At 43.5% G+C, this 17,313-nt stretch overlaps 3 protein-coding genes and 1 non-coding gene across 6 annotated transcripts; all 4 read right to left on the reverse strand.

Moving 5' to 3' along the window:
• Nucleotides 1-194: 194 nt before the first annotated feature.
• Nucleotides 195-3,065, reverse strand: LOC134024556 (protein FAM177B). 2 transcript variants are annotated; one of them, XM_062467057.1, is made up of 5 exons: nucleotides 2,913-3,065; nucleotides 2,297-2,467; nucleotides 1,777-1,819; nucleotides 1,578-1,672; nucleotides 195-1,072 (listed from the first exon to the last, which is right to left on the reverse strand). In XM_062467057.1, exons 1-5 carry the CDS (start codon nucleotides 2,982-2,984, stop codon nucleotides 878-880), a joined length of 576 nt encoding a protein of 191 aa, XP_062323041.1. In that variant the 5' UTR covers nucleotides 2,985-3,065; the 3' UTR covers nucleotides 195-877. The 2 variants fall into 2 exon arrangements, with proteins under 2 accessions (XP_062323041.1, XP_062323042.1); XM_062467058.1 differs by having other exon boundaries at nucleotides 198-1,072; nucleotides 2,735-2,959.
• On the reverse strand, nucleotides 252-333 carry trnas-gcu (transfer RNA serine (anticodon GCU)). Its single transcript has one exon. It is a non-coding gene; the product is annotated as a tRNA-Ser (tRNA).
• Nucleotides 3,066-3,183: 118 nt separating the features above from the next.
• Nucleotides 3,184-10,844, reverse strand: brox (BRO1 domain and CAAX motif containing). Of its 2 annotated transcripts, none has more exons than XR_009930898.1 (13): nucleotides 9,981-10,116; nucleotides 9,734-9,840; nucleotides 9,535-9,631; nucleotides 9,294-9,389; nucleotides 9,107-9,179; nucleotides 7,672-7,777; nucleotides 7,307-7,396; nucleotides 6,912-6,997; nucleotides 6,665-6,746; nucleotides 6,067-6,217; nucleotides 5,610-5,769; nucleotides 5,005-5,176; nucleotides 3,184-4,967 (listed from the first exon to the last, which is right to left on the reverse strand). XR_009930898.1 is itself a non-coding variant. In XM_062467056.1 (13 exons), the coding sequence occupies exons 2-13, from the start codon at nucleotides 10,079-10,081 to the stop codon at nucleotides 5,093-5,095; spliced, it is 1,233 nt and encodes a 410-aa protein (XP_062323040.1). In that variant the 5' UTR covers nucleotides 10,082-10,113; nucleotides 10,758-10,844; the 3' UTR covers nucleotides 3,184-5,092. The 2 variants fall into 2 exon arrangements, 1 of the variants encoding a protein (XP_062323040.1); XM_062467056.1 differs by adding an exon at nucleotides 10,758-10,844 and having other exon boundaries at nucleotides 3,184-5,176; nucleotides 9,981-10,113.
• A 214-nt stretch (nucleotides 10,845-11,058) lies between these two features.
• Nucleotides 11,059-13,837, reverse strand: si:ch73-91k6.2 (alpha-1,6-mannosyl-glycoprotein 2-beta-N-acetylglucosaminyltransferase). Its single transcript, XM_062467055.1, has one exon. The coding sequence runs from the start codon at nucleotides 13,454-13,456 to the stop codon at nucleotides 12,206-12,208; it is 1,251 nt and encodes a 416-aa protein (XP_062323039.1). The 5' UTR covers nucleotides 13,457-13,837; the 3' UTR covers nucleotides 11,059-12,205.
• Nucleotides 13,838-17,313: the final 3,476 nt, after the last annotated feature.

Genomic DNA, 17,313 nt, shown 5'->3' on the forward strand with positions numbered 1-17,313 from the left:
CTCTCTGTCTCTCTCTGTCTCTCTCTCTGTCTTACTTAGTTTATTATTGTTCTTTAACACATGGGTTTACTGCACTTCATCACAACATATTTACATCAATAAACTGCGTCTTAAAATTGATTGAGTTATACAATTTATTTTCTACCCATTATACAGGAAATCCTTATGATGTAATCATTTTATATAATCGAAAGTACTTTCAATAAAACGGTTACAGTTATAGTATCACCTAAGTTAAAAATGAAAATTGTCGACGAGGATGGGATTCGAACCCACGCGTGCAGAGCACAATGGATTAGCAGTCCATCGCCTTAACCACTCGGCCACCTCGTCGATGTCATATTCCCACAATACAACATTTTTAAAGAAAGTATTCATGAAGTTAATAAATATATATTTTAGAGGAACTACGATATATTTAACCTCTTATTGCCCGCAACCGAGGATTCTTTAGCTAAAAATCCATAAAACGTTGTGCTAAACCACTACGGATGTAATATTCTGACAGCCTCTGGTAGGTTTTTTGGCGCTGTTCCGATTTTACCATTTCCTCCAATAGAAAAAGAGAGCGGCAGCTGTCTATCAGTAAGTTAAACTCACTTCATCCCGCGGATTTTTTGTGTTGCAGCGCCCCTTCGTGGTCAGATTGTGTTATTGTCGCTTCGCTGAGAAGTTTATTTTTGCCAGTATTTATTTAGATTTATTATATACATTTTGCAGCTGTATGTCCATATAAGTATTGTTTTAAGTGTTTAAGACTGAAGTTTTATGTCCTGAGACAGAGACAGAGAGAGAGAGACAGAGACAAAGATTGAGAGAGAGAAAGCACAGCACATCACTCCATTCAAGCACAACTGTTTATCAAAATGTAATTTAATCATTGTTCATGGTCCTCCTGGTACCCCGTGTTGACAGATCCTCCGCTCGTGTGTCCAGAGTGTTCACGAGGGGCTGGAGGACCGAGGAACGCAGGAGAACCGGTTGTTCCGTATGCAACACTGTTCCTGGGAGAGAGGTGCACCTTCTCTTTTCCATCCTCAGACGAGGCCTTGTCTGGGTTCCGATCTGCAGGCTGAGCAGGAGGGGGCCTTCATTACTTCATTATTACTATTCCTATTTCATTATTCTAATCATTGTCAAATTATTTAACTATGACATGATGACATAACCATTACACTGTGTGGTAGTTGACTGTCTGTGTATACCTTACAGTTAAAACCTTAGAGTTCTACACATTGTTTCTATATTACACATTTTAATTTCATTCAGTTACATGTACATGTGATGACATTCAAATAGTGCATGTAGAAAGTACCGCGGAAAATATATTCCTGTACCGTTTTAATCAGTTACAGATCAGAATCATTCTGTTTTAATCAGTTACAGATCCGAATCATTCTGTTTTGTATAGGCTGTTAAAAATCTATTGTAAAATGATTTTATTTGTTGTTGTCCATGGAGATCTGAAACTCTAGATCCCCATAATCCTAATCCTCCATTAAGTGTTTAATGTTGAATTGTGAGCGTGGAGTTGTGTGCCACCAGGCAGGCTAGCATGGAGGGGTTTGGACAGGTACCTTGCTGTCACGGCAGAACTCGTCTATGGCATACTGGTACTTGGCTGCGTTCAGTCCAAGTAAACCTGCCAGTTTTCCCCCCAGAAAATCACACGCTAAAAGCAAATTATAAAATTAAGAGTATAGATCAACACTTGTTTCACCCACCCACAGTACAGATATTGCACAACATGTGGTTTAATCACATGATTATACTTACTCTGGAGAGACACCCTAGCCACAGTCCTCCAGGAGAATTTACTCTACAATGAACACACAGTTCGAAGAAAGAGAGAGTTATTGCCAGACAGGGCATCATGATGACCCTATAGAACCAGTCACTGTTAAACATTTCACATTTTATTCATTGTCAAATACTTACCCAGAACGACATACATATACAGCAGGATCACAAGTGCATTGTTATAACAGTATTTCAGTGTTCAGAGTCAAGGAATGGTCTGTATTTAGCCACATCGCAAAGTAACTACATCTGAGCAACCAGGCACAGTGTAAACTAACTACATCTGAGCAACCAGGCACAGTGTAAACTAACTACATCTCAGCTACCAGGTGTGGTGAACAAAAAAGAAAAACATTCTACAGTGCAACAATAACGTCTCAATGACTCATCTACAACACCACCTTTCATTTAGTCTCTGACAACATTGACTTTAAGCCCAATTAAGGCCTCGTTCTGCCGATTTTGTCTCCCAAGCCCAGAGACGTCTTGAACTCACTGTGTTTGCAGGTTCTGTGTTTGCAGGTTCTGTCAAGGCTGGCTGGTCCTTCTCTCCGTCCTCCTCCTCGCTGCCTTCCTCCTCCAGGGTCTCGCCGCTAGAGAAGTGGATGACCCTCCTCTCCTTGGACAAGGAGGGACCCCCAAACTCAGTCTCCTGGACGTCAACACCCTGAGAGATATACAGTCTCAAAAGCTGTCTGAAACCTGGGCATGTCCAGTACAGTATGCTAATGTTAATGCCCTGTGTGTGTGTGTACACATGTGCCATCATAGACTTAGCACACCTCACATGGCCTGTATTTGCTAAGGGAAAGACCAGATATATTATTACATTCGCTCTGTTCATTTAAGGTACAGGAAACAAAAGACCTAGATACACACAACAATTTGAGATGTTTGCTTTCAACAGGTTGTACGCATATTTAACAGCACTTACTTCCTGGAGATTGTTGTTCATCCTCGACACATACAAATGTATTTTCCTGGTACTTTAGCAGCCCAGCAGGTTTTTGCAGTGAACATATATCTTACAAGCACATGCACTGTGACAGATGAAAGGAAAAGCTTTAAAGAGTACTGAAAGAAACAGAATTCAGGTGTCCTACATCAGTTACCATGTCTGTGATGATCCTGTCTAACACGTTCCTGGAAGGTTGACGCCCGCCTGAGTTAGGTGCATAACCCATTTCAGTTCTCTTGTTGAGTAGAACCAATGTCAGTTTCACTCTCAAGGAGGGCTGGGCCTCCTTCTGAGAGCTTCAAACACAAGACCTAAGGGTTGGGCCGGCTGTACTGTGCAGAATGTGGTCATGTCATGTGAAGTGCACTGTGCTCTCTACTGGTGTTTCTCAGACCCTGTTCCTCATCACACAAAGCAGATTCCAGTTTCATAGTCGTAACTTTATTGAGACACATTGTCAAAGACAAGACATGATTGGATGAGAGAGAGCTACAGTTGGCTTGTGTGTACACTGTAATGATGACACAGCAAACCATAGTATAAACAGCTGCTTTAATTAAGGAGTAAAGAAAATGGGTCCTCTAAAAAAATCCAAATTTTTCAGTGAGAATCCCATTACTCAAATCACATTGATGGTTTGCTCTTAACATAAGGGCACAAAGATCAATCTTAGTCTCCAAGCCTTTTTTCCTATTTCAACTAGTTATATTTTTTAGTATTCTGCACATTGCTACATTTACAAATAACTTGGAAGGTAAACCTATACTATGTCAAGGACTGCATTGTCTTGTATATGTCCTAGACATATTTGATTCATGGTTATACAGTTATTACCAAATGTAACTGATTAACAGATATTTAAATGCATTCACTGCAAGATGAGTACATCCTTGTCATTCATAGATAAATCATCAACATGAGATTAATTCATTTTACATAACACAGTTAAGTTGTTCAGGCTAAAAACAGGGTAACTGACTGCAGACAGGTAGCAGTGTCACACAGCACTGCAGCTGAAGTGTGTGAATTACATTTCTAAAGTACAACAAATACATGCTCCTTCAGAAAAGTTTTAAAATATGTTTATACCCTACAGGAGATCAAACCATCAGTATGACCCAGTGGTGCCTGTGGACTGCTGTCTGAGTTTGTCAGTCTGCAGCTAGACAGAGTATATCATTTAAATACATCAGATTTCAGTATAAACAATTTTCCAGCTACAGAGTTTTACAAGAGCAGTAAAATAGGCTTGTGTTGGAGTGTTTTTAGATATTCTAGTAAATTAAATACAGAAAAAAAAAAAAAGATTTGTTCTACCATAGATTGTATAGAAATGTTGGAGTGGTTCACTAGTAATATATTATGTACTATGTATACAGGAAAACAATAAATTAAGATTCTAACACAAAATCGTTTTTTATAATCCCCTACAGTCCCAATAGTTAAGAATACCTCAACCTCAAAACAGAGCCAATAATATTTAAATGTATTATAAACTGAATAGAAAATAGAAAACAGCTATCTACCATGTATAAAATGAACTGCAATAGATAGTCATGCAACCTCAAAAAACACCACAGATAAAAACAAACGAAATGTTTTAATAAATTCCATGCATCCTTTTCTTGAATTGTTGTTAATTGTTGATTGATTTCCCTCTCCTGATCTAAGTTGTCCCCTACAGCCTGCCTGTGAGGCCCCTACAGCCTGCCTGTGAGGCCCCTACAGCCTGCCTGTGAGGCCCCTACAGCCTGCCTGTGAGGCCCCTACAGCCTGCCTGTGAGGCCCCTACAGTCTGCCTGTGAGGCCCCTACAGCCTGCCTGTGCGGCCCCTACAGCCTGCCTGTGCGGCCCCTACAGCCTGCCTGTGAGGCCCCTACAGCCTGCCTGTGAGGCCCCTACAGCCTGCCTGTGAGGCCCCTACAGCCTGCCTGTGAGGCCCCTACAGCCTGCCTGTGAGGCCCCTACAGCCTGCCTGTGAGGCCCCTACAGCCTGCCTGTGCGGCCCATCTTACAGTACAGTCAACATCCAGGTTAAATGATCAGGCCTTGGTCAGAGGAAGTGCAGACACAGTACTTCATATGAGTAAAAAATAAAAAAGCACATTTCTTATGGAAATTTACTTTTCAAGGAAAGGGGATGGACTCTGTGTAGGGTGTAGGGTAGGCTTGTAGAGGCTGTGGGGGCTTGTAGAGGCTGTGGGGGCTTGTAGAGGCTGTGGGGGCTTTTAGAGGCTGCCGGAGAGTCCCCTTCCCATGATGCTTAGGAGACAAAGCAGCCAGGGTGTGTATATATGTGTGTATATGTGTGAGAGTGTGTGTACATGCGTGTGTTTAGGAGACCACACATCCCGTGTCCTTCTCTGGCTTCAGGTCCGGCTCCTTCACCGGCTTCACCTCCACCTCCTTGTGTTTGGCCTGGACACACACACACACACACACTCAGGATCTCAAACATTGCAGTTACTCAGGAGACGCTTTCAACCAAATAGTACACCAAAGTACTGCAGATAATATGTTATAAATATTCAATAAAAGAAACATCCCAATCACAGAGTTACAATGATGGCATCTCCCCCCTTGTAAACACCAAGTTAACCAGCTGAATCATCACCTCCTGCGTGTCATCCCTGGCTGAAGGGAGGAAGATCATCTCACATCGCCCTGATCCTGACTGGACTACACAGTCCCATCACAGAGGTCTGAACAGGTGAACACCTCTCACCTTCTCCCATCACAGAGGTCTGAACAGGTGAACACCTCTCACCTTCTCCCATCACAGAGGTCTGAACAGGTGAACACCTCTCACCTTCTCCCATCACAGAGGTCTGAACAGGTGAACACCTCTCACCTTCTCATCTTTAGCCCCCTTGGTGAGGTCGAATGTTGCGTAGACTTCCGGGGTGCACAGATCACTGAGGCCCGGGAGCTCGAAGGTGATTGGATCAGCCAGGCCATAGCTGGCCTTAAGCTCCAGCTGGGGTGCGTCAGCAGGGACCTTATGGAAGTATCTGAACACAAACTTCATCTTTTAACATTTAAACTTATCTGAACACAAACATCATTTTTTCACACTTCAACTTTCAAGGCAAGGCAAATATACTTTTATATGATCACATTTCATACATGAGACTCTATAAACTTCGCATATTTTGTGACAGTGAGTGTGTCTGTGTATGGTCGTACTTTATATAGAATTGAAACTATTTGTGTGTGTTTGACAGGGGAGTATATTTATATTTTGTGCATAATTGAGTGTCTCTTCACACATGTCTGTTTATATCTGTGTGTGTGTGTGCTAGCCTCACATGAAGCCGTTCTCTCTCTGGCACTTCTCCAGGGTGATCTTGATCTGGCCGCCCAGCTTGAGGAAGAACAGCTGTTCAGAGGGCTTGGCTGTGCTGCCTGGACCTTTGGTCTGACGGTACTCTTTACACAGAGCCTCGGCCCTGGAGTAACCTGCACATTCACAACACAACAACTGCTGCTGATGATGAGGGGAGAGTGACCTGGAAAGTGTCCTGTGGTTTTCACAAGTACATTAATGCCAGGTAGATTTGTTCATTACAACAGAGACGTAAAAGGGAATGAATGCTCATGATTGTAGCTCTTTCAGTGTCTTCAGCTCAGTCTACGGAACAGTGGACAACAGGAAGTGAACAGCAGCAGGAAGAGGGAAGGGACAGGAAGTGAGCAGGAGCAGGAAGAGGGAAGGGACAGGAAGTGAGCAGAAGCAGGAAGAGGGAAGGGACAGGAAGTGAGCAGGAGCAGGAAGAGGGAAGGGACAGGAAGTGAGCAGGAGCAGGAAGAGGGAAGGGACAGGAAGTGAGCAGGAGCAGGAAGAGGAAAGGGACAGAGACAAGAACATGGAATAGACAGGGACAGGAAGTGGACTGGAATACTAACATTTCTCGGCCTCTAGGAGTGATCGGATTGACTCTCCACACTTGTCACTAGCCAGCAGGGTCTGTCCATGGTAACAGAAGGCCTGTAGGCAAGACACAGAACACCCATCACTAATCCTGACTTCAGGACTGGGGTTTAAATGTTACCCTGTAGAGCTGGCAAAGATTAGCCTACACGCATATCTAACCAGGGGCGTAGGTTTCATTATACATTGAAAACAGCACATCTCCCCCCCCCCCGTCCTTACGTAGGCCATGTAGAAATGCTGCTTCAGCTGAAGGTACTTCCTCCACTTGCTGCTGCACTCTGGCTCCAGGGTGTTCAGAGTGTGGTCTGCAGCACAGGAGGAGAGAGGAGAGCAGGGACGACCAATCAGACCACAGGAGGAGAGAGGAGAGCAGGGACGACCAATCAGACCACAGGAGGAGAGAGGAGAGCAGGAACGACCAATCAGACCACAGGAGGAGAGAGGAGAGCAGGGAGGACCAATCAGGCCACAGGAGGAGAGAGGAGAGCAGGAACGACCAATCAGACCACATCTTGATGCTTATTTACAACATCATGAATAATGATGCAACAGGAAATCACACTAAGATATAATAACATGTCAAATGTGATTGTTATCAGATATGAATGCCTTACCAGCCTTCTGATAGAAGTTGGCCGTTTCGAACGCCAAGGCAGCGATGAGAGTGGCATTGTGCTTCAGCTCAATCGCCCTGGCGATGGTCACTATGACGAAGGGAGAAAAAAGTATTAACGGTGCAGGTGACAATCTCTGTCCATAACCGGAGATTCATTGAAGATACTGCAGCGTTTCAGGTTTATTTACCATTTGTAACAAGTGAGCTGGAATCCTTTGGTATTGCTCCTCCTGACAGTTTCCTAGTGGCTTGTCTAAACCTATAATCAATAATCTAAACCTGTAATAAATAAATTATTCCTAATCCTTTATGAGCTGCTATTCTTATCAATACATCCAATCTAGGTCAAGTGTTAACCCTGACCTTCTTGTGCCTCTGCTTGGCACTGTACGATGTAGGTGTCTATGACCCTGGGCTCCAGGTCCCGGCCCTTCTCAGCTGGCGTGATCAGGCGAGGGATATACACTTCCTGCCGGGAGACACAACAGGGAGACCAGTGTTTACACCCCCACACCTGAGGCAGGTGTGCATTTATAGCTCAGAGGTTTTGGATGAAAGTGTCTGCTAGATGCATGCATTAAAAACACTTATGTTATTATCTGTAGCATGCTTGGGGTTGGAGGAACAGCAGACGCTGTGAGGAAGAGTCAGTAACCTTGAGGTGTTTAAAGATGTGAGGAAGAGTCAGTAACCTTGAGGTGTTTAAAGATGTGAGGAAGAGTCAGTAACCTTGAGGTGTTTAAAGATGTGAGGAAGAGTCAGTAACCTTGAGGTGTTTAAAGATGTGAGGAAGAGTCAGTAACCTTGAGGTGTTTAAAGATGTGAGGAAGAGTCAGTAACCTTGAGGTGTTTAAAGATGTGAGGAAGAGTCAGTAACCTTGAGGTGGTTAAAGATGTGAGGAAGAGTCAGTAACCTTGAGGTGTTTAAAGATGTGAGGAAGAGTCAGTAACCTTGAGGTGTTTAAAGATGTGAGGAAGAGTCAGTAACCTTGAGGTGTTTAAAGATGTGAGGAAGAGTCAGTAACCTTGAGGTGTTTAAAGATGTGAGGAAGAGTCAGTAACCTTGAGGTGTTTAAAGATGTGAGGAAGAGTCAGTAACCTTGAGGTGTTTAAAGATGTGAGGAAGAGTCAGTAACCTTGAGGTGTTTAACCCTTGTGTTATCTTCGGGTCATTCTGACCCATCAGTCATTGTGACCCACCGTCGTATTGCGACAACTTTACCGCATACCAAAACAAAGTGAATCATTTTCTTTTAACCGTTGGGCTGTCTCAGACCCCCCACATTGCGATGGTTAAAAGAAAATTATTTTTATTTGTTTTTGTATTGGGTAAAATTGGGTAAACACAACGATGGTTCGTTATGAACCTTTGGGTCATGTGACCCGAAGGCAGCACAAGGGTTAAAGATGTGAGGAAGAGTCAGTAACCTTGAGGTGGTTAAAGATGTGAGGAAGAGTCAGTAACCTTGAGGTGTTTAAAGATGTGAGGAAGAGTCAGTAACCTTGAGGTGTTTAAAGATGTGAGGAAGAGTCAGTAACCTTGAGGTGTTTAAAGATGTGAGGAAGAGTCAGTAACCTTGAGGTGTTTAAAGATGTGAGGAAGAGTCAGTAACCTTGAGGTGTTTAAAGATGTGAGGAAGAGTCAGTAACCTTGAGGTGTTTAAAGATGTGAGGAAGAGTCAGTAACCTTGAGGTGTTTAAAGATGTGAGGAAGAGTCAGTAACCTTGAGGTGTTTAAAGATGTGAGGAAGAGTCAGTAACCTTGAGGTGTTTAAAGATGTGAGGAAGAGTCAGTAACCTTGAGGTGTTTAAAGATCCCGGCAGCCAGTTTCAGGCTCCTGTGGACATCCTTAGCCTCAGGTTCCGTTATGCTGGAAAAGAGGTGGAACCAGGAGGAATATCATGTGTGTAGTTTTGACAAGGCATTCATTAAGGGAACTATTTACGATGTAATAATATCTTCTAGCTACACTGCTGTCACTTACTTTTCCTTTCCTGCTAGTCTTGAGGCAAACTTGGTGTACCAGACTGCAACATTGAAAGCCATGGAGACCAGTTCAAAGATGGCATCTTGCTGAGCACTGTCATACAGTACAGGGGAGGGAGAGAGAGAGACAGAGAGAGAGGCAGAGAGAGAGAGACAGAGAGAGACAGAGACGACCAGCAGTTATTATAATGTAAAACAAAATCCAGTGTCATGCCTCCTTGCCTCTGAACAGTCTCTACCTTGGTGTGTTCCCCTGTAAAGTGTCGGTCCACTTGAAGTTCTGCATAAACCGTAGCTTGTTCTCTTGCGTGGTACCATCCAGTGACACGATGAAGCCTTAAGCATTCAGAGAGACCAGCAAGAGCTTGTTGATACAGACATAGTTCCTCATCACTTAAGACACTGGGGGAAGGAGGGTGACACCTGAACAGAACAAACCTTGTAGGAGGGAGAAATATGCATCTGTAGCATTTTTCATGATCTCAGGGTTGCAGGTGAGATCTGTGAACATCTCTAGGAGCCTGGCCCTGGTGGTTCTCAAGTCACTGATAGGAAAAGTTCAAAGAAAACCACTGCATCAAATCCCATTGGTCCAAAAGCGATTGAGGTGAAACAAATACATTCACAAAGCAGCATATTGATGATACTGAACATTAAAACTCAATTCGATGACCAAATGACATACTTGCATATTTTGTTTGCAGCTTGGCTTCCAGCAACTCCATAGAAGTTAAAGGAGACGGGCGCTGTAGCTTTCAATGGGTTTCGGTGGAACCAATGCGCCATTCTGGGGATTCAATGGTGAAACTTGAGATCTGCTGGAAGCGATATAGAATCCCATGAAAATCCAGGACATGTTACCTTCTTTTCAAAGGGTGGATAGCTCTTATGAGACTGACATAGTTTCCTTGTTTTATTTCGTACATTTATCAAATACTGAATGTAAAAATTGTCGTTTGTTTGAAGCTGTGTTCGCTTTAACGCCACGGAGACAACCTTCTACGTCTTAATATGATACCTTTAATTGTTGCTTTGCCTTTAATAGTAATGTTTTGTGTTGTAATGAGACAAAGGAATGTAGAATTTTGAATTAACTTGGAGGCGTTGAATAAAGGGCGAGAATGGCCGTTTTGTTCCGCCCAGGGAATAGGTCTTTCTTGGCCTAATGTTTAGCATGCTACTAGTCAGCTAGCTAACAAGCTTACACGATTTTTAAAACAACAGATTAACTATCGACTGAATGTGTCGATGAAATAAAGTTGATAAAGCATACATTTAAAAAAGCATCTCCATTACGTATGCTCAGTAGTCAGTGACAGCTAACATTTGCTTGGGAGAGCGCTGTCTCGCAAGTCTAGCTTAGCAAGCTAACTGTCTTCAACGTTATCGAGTAACAAAGCTGAAAAAACTACTTTTCAGTTCAGAAATATAGACATTACTTAAACAATATATTTTTTTTTACCTTTTCTACAGGCTACTGTTGTTAATGTGCTAACTAACGTAAACAAATCCTGCTTCGTAGTCGATTAACCAGCCAGATAGCCAACTTCCGGAAATAAATGCATCATAAAGGTCCCTGACCAGTTGAAGCGGGGCTTAATAATCACATGACTAGACACTCCTGGCGAAGTTACCTAAAGTTTCTGTGTGTACGCCTGTTTTATGCAACAGCGCAGCAACATTATTCATTAATGTTGTCATCCATAGTTTACAACTTGTGTTCAAATTCTCTGACAAATGAGAGTGACAATACAACCAAAGGGAAACAAGGACGTTTTTACTTTCACATCTCGTCAAACATTCAGAGGAAAAACTACCAAGATATTTCAAGTGATACGTTCAGAAGACAGTGACAGACTGATGTACAGTATTTACATTTCATCATTGTAACTTCCAAACACATTCTCAGTCACCCAGTAAACAGCAGTTTACATAAAAAGAAGCTACATTGAAAAGATTGTGCTTTGCAATAATAAATCTGATACAGTTCAATCATCAAGGATACAATCATCATGTATATTACCAAGATAGCAGAACCATCTGTAAAGGCATTGAGTTCCATGGTTAACTTGAAGAACCCCACGTCCAAGATGAAACAAACTCCCTCAAATATCTGTGTGTGTGTGTGTGTGTGTCTGTCTGTGCAATACGTCTTAATTTGGTCAGGCCTCACACATAGGATCTATACTCTATGTAAATAACATGAAAATGCAAACTCACCCTCAGCTAAGTCAGTCAGTAGAAGCAATATGTTTAGCTTTATACTTTTCAAGATCACAAAGTATTCCTAAACCTAATCACAAACATTCTCTTTCTCCACCTTCATCAAGGGCTAGAGAAAGGTATTATTTTATGACTCAAATTAGTGTATGTATATAAGTACTGTAATGTTTAGTCCACGACAACCTGAGCACCGACTTAGTGGCAAAATAGCAATAATTTATCGGTGTCACTTCCAAACATGGCATTGAGCATATGTCATAGTGTCTGCATCTTTGCTTATCTTTACTGTAAGCAGCATGTGTACCAATACAGAAATGCCACATTAAAGCAAACCAGTTAGCACACACTACTTGGCGAGTTGTTCAGGAATGTTTACCGTTATGCCTAACTGATGCAGGAGCATTACATGAACCTTTAACACATTAAGTAAGCTTAAAAATTCAAATCAACGCAACTAAACGGAAACCTGATGGGAAAAAGCTACAAATTAAAACGTCTATGTGTGCACAACGCATGACAAAATGACTGAAATCTTTGGCAATGGTGTTTGGTAGAAACATCAACAAGCTTTAAAATTAGCTGCATTCGACACCGTCTCCAAAGCACATCCCGTCACAAGTAATAATGGCCTTTATTTTCCTCAGTACATCCCATACGACGTGAGACCAAAGAAAAGCACCCACGGTTTTAGAGACGTTTGGCATAGTTTTTACAGAGAATATGATCTCTAATGTCCCCCCACCCCCCATTCTTCACATGGATCTTGTGCTCCACCGGCTCTGCGATGGACAGCTCAAGGGATTGTGGGAAGAGGGAGTCCTTCGCCTGCTGGAGAAATTCTTCTGCCTTCTGTAGGGCCCACTCTGGCCGGCAGTTCTCCTTCTGATGCAGGCCGCAGTTCCCGGTGTGCAGGACCCTGGACCCCTGGGCCACCAGTACCTTCAGAGGCTTGGCTATGCAGCCGCCCGAAAGGTGCTGCAGAGTCCAGTCCCAGTTGTAGTCGTCGTAGGAGCAAAAGTCATCCCCACAGCCCATCAGCTTGTAGTACACCTCCCTGGAGATGCCCATGCCTATGTTGTGCTTGGTGGACATCCAACCCGTGGTCCTCACCTTGTCAGACAGTTTGAAGAAGTCCGCCGACAAGCTGTCGTGGTTCCCCAGAGCCAGCATGTCACAGTCCGGGCAGCTGGTCTTCCTGAAGGCTAACATGTCCTTGTACAGGTGATACAAGTCAGGTAGCATGTAGTTGTCTTCTTCTAGGAAGATAGCGAAGCCGCTGTATCCCTGTAGCGCATGCACTCGCTCCCACACAAAGTGCAGCTTCCACCACCAGTGGTGTTTGGTCTGAGTAATGGAGGCCTCTCTATAGTGGCCATAGGAGTCAGGATGCTCAGCGTTAAGACATCCCGCCTTAACAGCCACATCTCTGGACAGATCTCGCTGGCAGTCTCTTGGATCCTGTCCAGGAAACTCTGAGGGATACAGCTGAGTGCTGAAGGGGAAGTAGATTTGCAAGACTTTGCAGAAGGTTATCCCCTGCACAATGCTATTGATTTCCTCTGAAAAATAGTCATGGCTGAAAATAAGCAGAAAACTGTGGACCTCAGCTGCTTTTTCCAACGATGTTATTAGTATTTTGAGGTAGTCTGGTCGGTTGTGAACCTGAATCACTAGAACCAGTTGAGGTTCAGCGGAAAACGTATCTCTGTTCTGAATGTTTTGTTTATAATTGCCGTTGTAAACGGAAGTTTTCATGTCCTGTAGGGAGTCGAATTGAAACTTCGTGAAACTTCGTATTCCAGGTAATACGTTCTCATGAGCGACACTACTTGTGTCGTTGCCAGATATTAAAACACGAGTTGAAAACATGACCGTAACAAATATGAATGAGAGACCCAATGCAACAAGCAGATTCTTTTTAAGAATACGAAACCTCATTTTCGTAACTAATGGCAGCTTTTAAATAGAAAACAAAGCTTGTGAATCACCTTACAGTGAACGTCCTCATTATCCAGTTCATGTGGTTGGCAATAGCAACATAGTGGACCCCCGTGACTGCGGTGTCCGTGAACCTCACTTTGTCAGAAAGTTATGGTTTATTTTTCTGAGTCGACGTGGGATTCTCTGTTCGGTCGAAACCGATGATGATATCTAGCTCGTGAACACCTGTGAAGCGAAGTAACAGAGAATCGAATGACTGTATGTTTTGTTTGGTAAAGTTCGATAGAAAACTTCATGGCTTTGTATTCAGGAAATACATTTGACTTTAATCCTATCTGAATGTTTCCACTTATGGAGGAACGCTGTTGAGACGACTTACCCGTAGAGGTGTCATGTGTCATAGCTCTCTAACTAGGAAGTGGGTGGTTTGTACAGCTATGAGCTGGGAGTAACTTAGAAAAACTGTGTGCTGACGTGTACTATCCAGCCAACGGGAAACGACAATTGTGCTTCGTCAACAAGTCAAACCTAGTTGGGTAAAATGAGGTGGTAGTTTTAAAGCTCATGCGAATCAATCATTTTGCGGGGAAATTTGTATTTGCGGTTGCTTATACTGTGTATGTGTGTGGTGGAGGGGGGTGGGGGGGGGGGGGAGGGGGGTGGAGGGGGGGGGGAGGGGGGTGGAGGGAGGGGGGCTGCAGTGCAAAGGTAGCCTTACACATTTACTAGGTATACTGCAAAGTAACCACTACCAGTAAACAGTACAGCGGAGTAGCATTTTTAAGGGAAATTTGCACTGTTGCAACAGCAGGGGCAACAAAATATGCAAACAAGCATGCACAGTAAGGCAACAACTAAGAATAACCAGTATGTATGGCCACACTAAGGTGACATACAGGGTCAGAAACTATTAAGGAGTGACACAGTGCAAAAGCACCACATTTACTGGGAACAGTGCAAAGTAACTAGCAGGCAGGGTGCAACTGAAATGGAAAAACGTTTTATTTACTCACAACCCAGATGGCCTCTAAACTCCAGTAATAACAGAGGTAATAGAAGTGACTCAACATGAGTAGTGTACACATCAAAGCAGAGCAGAGCAGAGCCTGTTAGAGCGAGCAGAGCAGCAGTTTATTGAACCCAGTTAGGAATTTACACTATTGCGACGGCAGGGGCAAATTAATATGCAAACAAGCATGCAAAATAAGGCAACAATTCAGGATTACAAGTATGCTTGGAATACACGTATTTCAAGTATGCTAAGTAGGGCCACAACTAAGGTGACTTGGGTCAGAAGTTGTAAAAGAATGAGACAGGACCAATGGATGTTTATTTATTTTCACCTCTAGATGGCAACAACAGACTACACCAGTGTGACTATCAGGTTTCAAGTGTGTTCGCTTGACACCTTGGGCCTGCTTCTCTCCAACCTGAGTACATTTTAATTTCCCCATAAATAATACTAATCTTGTGTTACCTTTCTTATAAAGTGTATTGTAATTTTTTACTGTGGGTTGGTATAGTTCAGGGTAGGAGCATTCGACTGCAGTTCAAGAGGGCACAGGTTCAAATCCCTCCTCTGCATTGGGATCTGCTTAGTGAACACATTGTTCTTATTAATACGGCATCGGAGACCTTCTGGGATTCTGATATCAAGGAGCATTGTTCAATTATATGATGTACTTTATCCTGGAGAGATTTTATCCGTAGGAAAATTAAAGAGAGCAAACTGGTTTAATATGGGGTCAGATGGCTGAGCGGTTAGGGAATCGGGCTATTTATCAGAAGGTTGTCAGAATCAGAATCAGAATTCGGTTTATTCGCCATGTATGTTATACAAACACAGAATTTATTGTGGCAGGGAGGTGCAAAACACTAAACATATACGAATCTTAAATTAAGTAAAAATACTAAAGTTTAACTATTTCTAAGAACCAAACAATCTAAGAATAAAACAATTTAAATATAAAATAAAAAATATATATATAAATAAGAATAAAGAATGAGCAGCATGGGTGGTCAACATAGTGCAATCAGATACTGAGATAAGGTGGCTTATGCATACTGTAATTGCCATTAGAGGGACTTATGATAGCTAAATAGATGAATGAATGTCAGTGGGAGTCCTTGGCCTTGTTGAAGAGGCCAGTAGCAGATGGAAAGAAACTGTTCTTATGGCGTTAGGTTTTGGTCCTGATGGACCGCAGCCTTCTGCCGGAGGGGAGTAGCTGGAACAGGGAGTGACCAGGGTGGGAGGGGTCGGCCACAATCTTCCTCGCACGCCTCAGGGTCCTCGAGGTGTGCAGGTCCTCGAGGGTAGGCAGATTGCAGCCGATCACCTTCCGGAGAGGATGTTGCCAAGGAAGCGGAAGGACTCCACAGTTGACTGGGGAGTCGCACAGGGTGATGGGGGTGAGTGGGGCTGTATTCTTCCTGAAGTCCACAACCATCTTCTTAACCGTCTTAAGAGCATTGAGCTCTAAGTTGTTCTGGCTACACCAGGTCACCAGGTTGTCAGATTCCCACCTGTAATCAGACTCGTCCCCATCAGAGATGAGCCCAATGAGGGTGGTGTCGTCCGCAAACTTCAGAAGTTTAACAGACGGATGACTGGAGGTGCAGCTGTTGGTGTACAGGGAGAAGAACAGAGGGGAAAGGACGCAGCCCTGAGGAGATCTGGTGCTGATGGACCGGGAGTCAGAGACTTGTGTTCCCAGCTTAACACACTGCTTCCTGTCAGACAGGAAGTCTGTGATCCACCTGCAGGTGGAGTTGGGCACGTTCAGCTGGGAGAGCTTGTCCTGAAGCAGGGCGGGGATGATGGTGTTGAAGGCAGAGCTGAAGTCCACAAACAGGATCCTGGCGTAGGATGCTGGGGAGTCCAGGTGCTGCAGGGTGAAGTGGAGGGCCATGTTAACGGTGTCATCCACAGACCTGTTGGCTCTGTAGGCAAACTGCAATGTCGGTTTCGATTCCTGGCCGTGCTAATGACGTTGTGTCCTTGGGAAAGGCACTTCACCCTATTTGCCTCGGGGGAATGTCCCAGTACGTCGCTCTGGATAAGAGCATCTGCTAAATGACTAAATGAAATAAATACACAATGTCCTCTGAAAGGACTAATATTTCACAGTCATATTGTGGAAAATGTACATTGTAAAGAAATGAACATTTGATCAAGCAATTATTCAAAATACGTCAGGAATATGTTCACACACTTTTCTGGATTAAATAATCATGTGTCCTTTTTCTACATTGATGTGGAAGAATCGTCTGCCTGACTGCCAAAGAACAAATGTTATTTTAGCTTTGACTAAGCACCAGAATTCAGAACAATCTTTCAAGAACAGACATTCAGAAGACTCTCATATTAAAGCCACATGCTGTTATTGTGATTTCAGTATAAATAATTTAATGACATATGATTCATCACCAATAAACCTTCTTTGTTTTATGGGCCAAGTTGTCGATTGTGCCCATGACGTGCTCACGTGAGTCGTCTCTCGCTTTCGATTGAGTCTTAAACACAAAGGAACAGAAACCTTTTCATCCGGGTGTATCTCTGTGTCCAGATGAGGGCTGTGGATCATGTAGACCCGTGAAAACGATTTCAATCAGGAAAGACCTGGAATGAGTGAAAGATGTTTATTACGGACTAATAAATGTACTATGGTGTTTGGACCTTGAACCCCACGGGGAATTATATTGATCAACGGGCGCCTGCCCAACGCCCGAAGAAGAATCCCCCACGGAGTCCAGACACGGCGGTGGCGGCAGCCGACGACCAATCGAGCCGAAGACTGAGACAGGAACCGGGCGGCGACGGGGTGGTGGAGGGTCGCGCACTTGATAGCATG

This window comes from Osmerus eperlanus, chromosome 8, assembly GCF_963692335.1.
Source record: "Osmerus eperlanus chromosome 8, fOsmEpe2.1, whole genome shotgun sequence".
Taxonomy (NCBI): Eukaryota; Metazoa; Chordata; class Actinopteri; order Osmeriformes; family Osmeridae; genus Osmerus; species Osmerus eperlanus.